Here is a 10,755-nt window from a genome sequence, read left to right on the forward strand (position 1 = left end):
GTGGTAACGCCCTCTCCTCGCAATACTCCGTCAGCTTTGCGACTTGTTCCGGTGGAGCCCGGCTCTCGTCTCCTGGGAAGTATCCCGATGCTACAACTGCCTCTCGAGTGCTCCTCCCGGCTTCCAATGAGACTTGGATAGCCACAAGGTCCCCGGTTAAGAACTCTGAAAGACATATGTATTTTAAATTACGTTTGAGAATTATGCAAGCTCTTGGTTTTTCACAAGAGGAGTCCCAAATTACCTGCATGTCTCCTCCTTGCAGACCGCGAATCTGCGCCCGGTACACCCAGGGCTCCTGAGCCAGCACTATTCCAATGTTCTCCTTGGAATTTGCCCTTGCAATCACTGCAGATGCAGCTCTCGCATGGTGGAGGTTTATCTGGACTATCCTTGTGCTGGCCATTGGCTCCGTTATTGTTTGGAGCTCTTCTCCACTGTCGGAGTGTCACCCTCCTCCTCCGACATGGCGCTTTCCTGCGCGTCGCTGTCCATCCCGAGCCCTAGAAGTCCTAGGTCTAGGTCGTCCAGCTTCTGCTCTTCACTGGGCAGCAAGTCTATTTCCCTGGTTGATCCCGTTCTTTCCGCCTCTATGGCTTCCGCGACTTCTTCAGGGACCTCGGTAAGTTTTCCACCCGATGCCTCCTCCGAGGTCTCTTGCTTTGGCTTTTCCTTGTGCACATGCACGGGTATGTTGCCAAATCGGTAGTTGATATGACAACTCCGACGTTTAATTGCCTCTAGGGATCGGTCATCTACCCCGATCGTGAGGAGTTTACCCTTTCCCTCCACCTTGCTTCTGAAGACTCTCCATAGTCGAGTATGGAGATCTTCGTTCTGAGCAATTAGGAGTCTCATAAGGTCTTCTGTTACTATTGCCGCGGCCTTTGGGAGAAAAACTGTCACCATGTGGGCTCCTGGTATATCATCTCCAGCACATGTTGACAGTTCCACCCCTTCCCAGCCTGGCAATCTAGGAATTATGGTTCTAACCCATTCTGCGGTACCTTCCGTCGCGCAGTCCACCAGTATAAGGCCTGGTCGAAAGCGTATCCCGGTGAACACCAGTTTCGACGTCCAACCCTTGATCATCTGCTTGACGACAAGTTCTTCAATGATTTCCTGTTCCTCCCGAGTGAGTATTTGCTCGGGAAACCTTTTTGGCAGTATGGCCAGTCGAATGCCCTTGACCGCACTAGCATAGCTAATGCCGGGCTTCCTGGGTCCTGCCTTCACTCCTGACCTGCCCGGGTTTTCTCCTCCCGTGGGTTCAGGTCTGGGTTTTTTGGGAGCATTCCCTTCATGCGGGCTGATCTCTGCTGCTCCCCGCTTTCTCGGCTCCGGTAGAGATTGCTTAGGTCTGTCCTGAGTCTTCTTAAGGGCCTCTTCTGGTTTCAGGCCTTCCTTCAGATAGTGCAGGTACCATTTAACCCCGGCGCCACTGAGACCTGTCTCCTTCCTGATGTCTGTTATATTTATCTCAGACGTGCTTTTGCTGGTCCCTGCTCTTTGAGCAGTGGTGTTCGTTGGCTGTAGTCCAGGCAGTATACCAAAGCTCACCTTGGATCCACTGACTTGACGTCCCAACTTCTCCCTTCTTGGGTGTAGTCACCTGGCTTTCAGTAATTCGGAGACCTGCCTCCGCTTGATTAACCAGTTTTGGTGCGGTACGGGGCCCCGCTTTTTTGGTTTTTGTTTTCTTTTCTAGTTTTGTACTCATTTGATTCCCACGAGTATGGGGGTTAAGAGGTCCGCCGTGCCATAGCCCCCCGTAGCACGGTAAGATCTAACTTACTAACTGAGGCGACCAGGTATCAGTGAGGCTCCGTTCGAATACAGTCAGTTACCCCCGACTGCAAACTATCCAATGGGCACGGTTCGCATGACACCCTGGACTGGGGGAGGTGTTTTTCGACTCCCCAGTCTAGATCCGTAGCGTTTTGTTAATAGTAGGGTCACTTCGTACAGGGTGTGGCTATCACCACTCACTAACGGTCTTGGTAGACGAGAGGCTTGGCCCCTGAAAAGGCACACACCGTCCCAGAGGAGAGACAACTCATCCTTAGAGAAAGATAGGTTGGCCTCGAGGAGCTATGTTCCGCATCAGTCTATCCTGCAGTACACTGCTTGACCCCCAGGAGGACTGTAAGTCAGAGCCTTTTTTGGAGGATTTGCAGCCACCCCAGCCGTGCGAGACTATCAAATCGTACCAAAGTCTTGCAGACGAGCACGACTGGTTTTCATACCGAAAGCAAGCCATGAGTCCGCGAAGGACTTTTGATCAATCAGCCTTACCGCTTTCATGTTGAAGACCCTAGAGCGCATCCTGGACATCCACGGCGAGAAACTCATTTTCATCCTTCTTCGTCTGCAGTTTTTCATTAAGAAAGAAATCCCAGCGATCACCACGTGGGGCTGGAGATAGGGTTTGGTAGTAGAGCTGTTGGTTTTGGTTCAGCAGGTGTTTCCCAGGTTTTATGCTCCATCGTGGGTACCAATCCAAGTTTTGCCCTGGAAGCTATACTTCTCTTTGACCGCCAAGGAAGCTTAGATAGGAGGAAGTCAGCCGGAAGAAGGAACGAGCGAGGAGCGTGAACAGGGTGCAAGATATAGTCCGATCCAGCCCCACGACGCAATATCATACGTGAGTCCCGCGGGGAGAGTGGGAGGAGAAGAAGGAGTCGCAAATAACCGTCTGGCAAGAGCCTACGATAGCTTTTGCAGCTTTTCGCCTTCAAAAAAAAAGAATGATGATAACACTCCCACGCCATTCTGGCACTCAACTGATAGAAAACTATAGTCATTAGCAAAATTTAATTCAAGGCAAACATTCGATATGTGATTGTTGTTTAAATAAAGTGCAAACTTATCTGTCTCGTTGGATTCATTAAAATTCTATGCGGATTGTTTTCAATTCCGCTCATTATCTATGTATGACCTACCTTTTGTGCGGCACATCACCTGAATTGCCCAATTCCAATAATCGCATCAAAGATAAACAAGAGATCATGTAATTGCTATTATCAGCACTCCAGTGTTTATTGCATGGAAAAGCTTTTAGTGGTCTGTTGATACCGTGGAAGATTTTGTTGAAATTGCTCAATTACTCTAATTGTCCGCAGACGATCTTAAACTAGGGATTACATGGCTAAGGGATTTATTCATCTTCGGTAACAGAGCTTTATTGTGGGCTACTAGCTCTATGTCCTTGTCCTATGCTGGATTTTTGTAATTTTATTGTACATATAGTGGTAGGCTTTGTACTAGGGGTAGTATCAATCATAATGTTTTATTGTCACACAAAGTTGTCTGATATAGTCGAAGTGGAATTAGCAGATGCGTCCTTTTCCTTTTCCTGGCATTTCGTTGTTTTCAATTTCAATGCGTTTAAGTTAAGTTCGACTTGATGGTCTGAGGTCTTAAAACACTTCAAACATTGTCGAGTAGCCACTATTCGTTGTACAGCTAGAATCGTAGCCCGCATGCAATTGACCAGTTCCAGGAGAAAAATGGGATTAATTAGGGCATAAACAATGATATTAACACTCAGCTGAAATGCGTTGAGTACAGCCACCACCATTCGAACCGTTGCCATCAAAGAGGAGTCGTTTTTCGTAAGGTCTCCAGCGAATAACAAGACAATGGCACTCTTCCTTGAAACTAAGTGGGCAGGGATGTCTCCGATGTAAAATAGGCAAATGATGGCAATCAACGTCGCGACTAATTTCATTTGGTACTGAAAAAGGATAAGGATATTACTGGAAATTTCACAGGAATTGAGTGGATTCACTTACTTTATATCTCCTTTTGTCTGCGCACCTTATCCCCGATTTTTGGATACAAGGAGAGTTCGCCCATTTCCGAACCACCAGAATCATTATAGTGTTTCCAATCATGAGGAAGACCACGGGGAATATAGAGACAACGAAAAAGTTCACCCAGTTGTAGATCACATACAAGCTGAGGAAAAGGATAAAAGGAAAGTAGTATTCGGGATCTTCTGGGAATGTGGAGTAGGCACCAGTCAATGAAGCCTAAACTTACTCTGAGTGGTAAAACGTAGTCGTGTAGAAATTTCCATCCTTATGCTCGAAAATGAAAAAGTACGGCACATTTAGAAAGATTGCCACCATTAACACACAAGCTACAATCACCCTTGCTACCCCTTTAGTGCAGAATTTCGGAACAGTTTGCGGAAGTCCATTTTTCAGGTAGACTAAACGGTCCAAAGTCACAAAAACTAAGCACAAATTCGCAGCACCTGTGGTGAGTCCAAATATCGGATTCTGCAGTTCGATATCACACTGAATCCAGAAATTATTATCATAAAACAAGGTTTGCGTAAGGCTCGTCACGCAGATGATTCCACACGAAGCACAGTCCAGCCAGGATAAAGCCGCCAAGTATGTGAACGCAGAGGGAGTCATTTTAGGACGCATTAACACAATTCCGTTGATGCAGTTCGCGAAAAAACCGAAGGAAGCTATAAGCGGGACTATGCATCCATACACCACTATGATGTTGACTGGGACGTGGTTGTTTGTCCTATTGTAGAAAGTTACCAAGTGTGTTTGGTAAATGTCGGAATTGTTTCCACTCATGCTATTACAGATATCAAGACTACAGCCAAAGGTTTAGGATAATTTACTGATATTCGACGTTCTGCCGATTACTTCCTACTAATGTCTGTGAACGCAATTACAGAACTAGGAGTCCGGTTGGCTTCTGATTTGTAGATAATTGCAATTCATATATGCATGGATACTATCAGTTCTACCGATTGCGATAAGGCCTGTGATATGATTCCTGCAAAGCTCTTGATATGGGTTAGGTTGAGATAATGTTAATAATGAGATTCAGCTCTATTTCCTTGAGGTTTATCCCAAATAGTTTGAACAAGTCAGAAACTGGTGGTGGACAACTTGGCCACCGTGGCATCTAATGCTACAAGATATCGTGTGATATCGTGTGTAGTCAGCGGCCGAGAGATCCGGAGTTCAATTCTCGCTGGCTCGGACTTTTCTTTTTTTCTCGCGGAGTCGTTTTACAATACTTTCACCCACCACCTGACTTATTTCCGCACTTCTTTTACCTACGGATCTTTACGTTTCATCATTAGTACTATGAAGTCGGAAGGCTCCTGGACGGAATCTTCTAGCGAAACCTTGGAGCTGCTGGTTCAAACGCACTTTCCCTTCAGCGAGGAGGACGGCGAGTCAGAACCTTGCTTGGAGGGTTTACGGCAACCCCAGCTGTGCGAGACTATCAAATCGGTAATTACCGAGGATAGGATCGGCTGGGCTATAAATAGCTTCTCCGCATACAAGTCTCCAGCCCCAGATGGCATAATGCCAGTCATGCTACAGAAGCAGCAGGAAAGGGTTGTGCCGTAGCTTGTTGAGATTTACCGGAGCTGCATCTCTTTAGGATACGTACCGCAGTCCTTGAGGCACGCACGAGTGGTTTTCATACCGAAAGCGGGCAGGCGCGGTCATGAGTTTGCAAGGACTTTCGACCAATCAACCTGACCTCTTTCGTGCAGAAGACCCTAGAATGCGTCCTGGACATTCACTTAAGGACGATTATGGAGAACGCCCTCCTCTAAGTCCCAGCATGCCTACCTCCAAGGAAAATCCACAGAAACCGCCCTCCACGAGGTAATTGGTACGGTTGAGCGGTCGCTGCAGTACAAGCAGTATACCCTTGCTGCCTTCTTGAATATAGAGGGAGCTTTTAACAACGTCAGTACCAACGCCATCAAGGAAGCCTTGACCGGTATGGGATTGGAGGGGCAACCCACGCATTGGATTATATCCATACTGAGTACCAGGATAATCCAGTCCGATCTGGGAGGCAACCACTTGACCAGGGTGGCGCCATCTCACCGGTGCTCTGGTTAATAGTAATGGACAAAATTTTACGTACATTGGACAGCAGCGGGGTGAAGGTGGTGGCGTATGCCGACGACTTGGTGATATTAGTATCAGAGATGTTTCTGTCCATTATGAGCGACATCATGGATGGAGCGTTGCGAAAGGTGTGCCTGTGGGCCGCAAGATGCGGACTCAGCATAAACCCAACCAAAACGCAACTGATGCTATTCACCACCAAGACAAGGATACATGAATTCCATCTACCACGGCTGAATGAAAAAGATTGATTCTTTCCTCTAATGTAAAGTATCTGGGTGTAATCCTGGATCCTAAGCTAAATTGGAGGTTGAACATACAACTGAGGGTTAAGAAGGTCTGTATAGCCTTCTATGCCTGTAAGAGAACCTTTGCAAAGAAATGGGGTATCCGGCCGAGGATGGTTGTCTGGATGTACACCGCTGTAGTGCGTCCTATCTTAACGTACGGCTCTATTGTATGGTGGCAGGCTTTGAAGAAAAAATACAATAGAACGAATCTTAATAGGATTCAGAGAACCGCGTGTGCGGGTGCTACTGGGGCTCTGCAGTCCTGCCCGGCAGATGCTCTGCATGTACTCCTGCATCTCCTCCCCTTAGACCTCCACATTAAATATGTTGCAGCGTGCAGTGCCGTCAGACTACGTGAGTCCGGATGCTGGGCAGCGAAGTCCAATGGCCTGAAATGCCTCGAGAAATCTGGGCATCCCCCACGAACTATGCCACACGCAAGCTGAACTTCACGAGAAACTTTGCTGACCGGCGGTGTGTTGCAAGATTATGGCACAGTATTTTTTACGGACGGATCAAGATGGTCTGTGAAGTCCGCGCGGGGTTTTTCTTGAATACACACAGTGTATCCAAATCGTATGGTCTCCCAGGTTTCGCCAGTGTACTCCAGGTGGAAGCATTGGCGATATTGGAAGTCTGCCGATGGCTGGAGCGAGATTCGAGCCCCAAGCGTAACATAGCCATTCTTACCGACAACCAAGCGGCCATCAAGGCCTTGTACTCAGCGACGACATCTTCCAGGCTGGTGGGGCAGTGCAGAGACGCGCTGAACCGTCTGGACGGCACGCTCATGGTCACTCTCCTCTGCGTTCCCTGGCATAGGAACATATTGGGGAATGAGCGGGCTGACCGATTGGCCAGGCAAGGCTCTGCTCTTGGCAACCCCTCAGCGAATACAGTCGGTGTTCCGCTGGCGGCTGTCGGGGGTCGCATCTACTCGCACTACCTAGCAGCCGCAGGCCTAAGATAGCGAAAGCTTACGAGCTGTGCCAAGTCAAGGAGAATTTCGCCCGCTTATAACATAGCCCGATTACGAGAGCTCCTGTGCCAGACGTGTGCAAATGCATTCAAGATTATGGCGGTCTGTACGGGGCACTGGCCCATGGAGGACCATACCGCTAGGCTCGGCATACCCTACAATTCGCATTGCCGAAGCTGCGGAGAAGGAAGGGAAACCCTCATGCACTTTGTCTGCGAGTGCCCAGCTCTAGCTAGAGTCAGGCTACGGACCCTCGGTAAACCATTCTTTGGGGACCTCAGAGAGATTTCTAGCTGCATGGTGCGAGAGCTGCTTTCTTTCGTAAATGCTACGGGCTGGCTCTGGACTCTGCCTTCCTGCTTCCATAACAACAGTCACGATCTTAGGAGTTTATGGCATCAAAACGACGCACCAAAGCGCTAATTGGGCTCCTCGGAGCGGCCACTGATACCTACCCTACCCTACATAATAATTCCATGATACCTAACAAGCTGAACTTTGACCGGACAAAGTTAAGGCAAACTTTTTTACTATGATTGAATGTCTAACGTTGTGCCTCTGGATGGAGAGAATGTAAATGCGTTTAGCAATACGAAAAATTTTATATAATTGGACTTGGAAGACGGAAGACGGAAAGGGAAGTTCAAGGTTGCGGTTGGGTGAGTGAAAATTGTCGGGCCTGGACAGGCTGATGAAGGTGAACTGGTGATCAGCTGGACCAATAGAATGTGGAAGGGTTGATTGGAGGACACTCTTCTTGACCGTTGAAGAAGGAAGGTGTTTGTGAAGGAGTTCCTTAGTTATTGATTCGCTCGGTCGATCGCAGTGATTCCGGGAATAGCTCAGCTGATGAAAATTACTAATTGGTGGGTGCAAGGGGAGTGTGAAGTCGGAGCAACGGCGATGGCCGAGTTCAACATGGATCTGAAACACGACTCCCTGAAGTGCAAGGATGCCGTCAAGGGAAATTAATCATAATGTCAAAGGCTAAGGTGCGTGGTTTATCTCTGAAATCTCAAGAAAAGTTCCTGAAGAAATCGGTACTATTTGAATGGTAAGCACCACTTATTATATGTGGTGATATACGCGGATGTTGACGATAAGTTTTGTATAATGGCACGTGAGGGATCGAGGTGCTTAAAGCATCCCCACCCCACATTCCCGAGCCTGGCTAGCAAAGGAGCAAACAAGCGCGTGTCTACGAAATACTTCGATGGAGCTTCAATATTTGCGAGCGGAACTTCAAGGTCAATTTCGCCAACTTTCTATTGTTTCTTTCTCCCGTGGATTTTTGCAGTTTCCATCGTTTCGGCATGGGTGGCACATTATTCGAGCACAGAGATTGCCATAAGGTCAGTTGCATTTTAATTGGCCGACACTGTATCAGCAACCGGATTGACCATTTTGCGATCAGTAGTAGATTGAGGAGTTGACTTCTGGGTGTGCAGAGAGAGTAACAAGAGGGACGCTGACATCGGCCTTGAGAGGGATAATCATCGCAAGCTTGCGTTCAACATCGACCGCTTATATAATTCAGCTATCGCTCGACAATGAGAGAGATATCTTGCTGATCCGACCGCAGATACACTCAGCAACTCGCTTGAGAAGATCGATGAGCATTGGACCACAATCAAAAATACTTTTTTACATTTTTCTCGGGGTTACAAGATCTAACTGCAGAATCGTTGGTACGGATCGATGATCGGAAGGGAATGAGGGCTTTGTTGAACGCTGCGAGTGATGGTGGGCGTGAGGCAGTCGAACTCCGATACGCTATCTGCATCATTTAGCAGAGCACCGAAGATATTGATTAATTTGTATATTTAGGAAGCGTGGTTTCTGTCGACATTGGCAATGTACCGGATATTACTCGACGCATTAGCAGTGCAAGATCCATTTCCCTACCTTAACTTAAATCTGGAAATGCAATTATATCAACACCAAAATCAAAATCAAGTTAAGACTGTTCCACGCTAATGTCCTTTCTCTGTTGTTAGATTGGTGTACCACATGGAAGCCATCCACAAAACAACTTTCCGCGACGCCTATAAGAGGGATATGAATGCCGCAATACCCGCAGTCAACAGAGGACCTGGAGATGAAGCATCAACAAATGATCTTCACAATCACCTGAAGAACGTTATCATGGATACGGCCACAAACATACTTGGCCCCAGCCGCAAAAGGAGTCGGAACGGCTGGTTTGACGATGAATGTAAGCTAGCAACGGAACGGAAGAATGCTGCATACCGAGTAATGTTGCATTCTCAAAGAACGCGGGCACTCGCAGAGACTTATCACGAACTCCGTCGAGCGGAGAAGCGACTTGACAGACGGAAAAAGGAAGCCTGGGAGAACCAACAAGTCTGTGAACTAGAAAAGTACAGGGAGCAACCGCACCAGGTGCGCAAGTTTTACCAACAAGTCAGCAGGATGAAGCCTTATACACCTCGATGCTCATCCTGCCGAGACAAAGAGGGAAATCTGATTTCCGACAGAATGGGCATATTATAGTGATGGGTTGAGTACTTTGATGAACTACTGAACAACCAGAACATCGGCGAGTTGGAGGTCCCGCCAATTGAAGACGACGGACAAATACTGCCACCACCAAGTTTAGGAGAAACAGATCGGCTAAAAAATCATAAGTCGCCAGGAGCCGATGAAATTACAGCTGAATTGGTTAAATATGGAGGCGACCAGTTACACCAAGTGGTTCATCAACTTGTGCTCAAGGTATGGGACAGCGAATCAATGCCTGACGATTGGCAACGAAGCATTATCTGTCTCATACATAAGAAGGGAGATATCACACAGTGTAGCAATTATAGAGGTATCACGTTGCTGAGTACCATCTATAAGATATTCTCCTCTATCTTGCTAGGCCGGACAGCCCCTTACGCCCAGAACATCATTGGCCCATATCAAAGATGCTTCACTCCAGGCAAATCAGCAACAGATCAGATTTTCTCTCTGCGGCAAGCGATTGAAAAACTGTTGGAATATGGACAACAGTTGCATCATCTGTTCATCGACTTTAAAGCCGCGTATGATAGCATAGCTAGGGTAAAACTGTACACGGCCATGGGGGAATTCGGTATCCCGACGAAATTAATAAGACTGACTAGGCTGACCCTGACCAATGTGCGAGACCAGATAAAAGCAGAAGCATCACTCTCAAGACCATTCGACATCAACAACGGTCTACGACAAGGGGATCCGCTATCATGCGTCCTCTTTAACTTGGCCCTCGAGAGAGTGATCCGTGATGCTGAGGTAAATGCAAGAGGTACGATCCTCTTCAAGTCCACGCAACTACTGGCCAAGACGTACAAACTGCCTTCATCCAGATCGAGCAGGCGAGATCTTGGGATGCAAATCAATGAAGGCAAGACAAAATATATGGTGGCAACGTCAGCACCGAAGACGAATCAACCAACAACATCAAACCGTACTGGTCAAACACGAACAAGAATAAGAATAGGAGAATACAACTTTGAGACCGTTGACAATTTCTCCTATCTAGGGTCGAAAATCACAACCGATAACAACTACTATGATGAAGTGAATGATGAAG

General features: G+C 47.4%; 1 protein-coding gene across 1 annotated transcript; it reads right to left on the bottom strand.

The window, feature by feature from the left end:
* Positions 1-3,011: 3,011 nt before the first annotated feature.
* LOC119655405 lies at positions 3,012-4,615 on the bottom strand. Its single transcript, XM_038061288.1, has 3 exons — positions 4,045-4,615; positions 3,795-3,960; positions 3,012-3,736 (listed from the first exon to the last, which is right to left on the bottom strand). The coding sequence occupies exons 1-3, from the start codon at positions 4,599-4,601 to the stop codon at positions 3,296-3,298; spliced, it is 1,164 nt and encodes a 387-aa protein (XP_037917216.1). The 5' UTR covers positions 4,602-4,615; the 3' UTR covers positions 3,012-3,295.
* Between the last annotated feature and the right edge of the window lie 6,140 nt (positions 4,616-10,755).

The sequence above is a fragment of the Hermetia illucens genome, chromosome 4 (genome assembly GCF_905115235.1).
Source record: "Hermetia illucens chromosome 4, iHerIll2.2.curated.20191125, whole genome shotgun sequence".
NCBI lineage: Eukaryota > Metazoa > Arthropoda > Insecta > Diptera > Stratiomyidae > Hermetia > Hermetia illucens.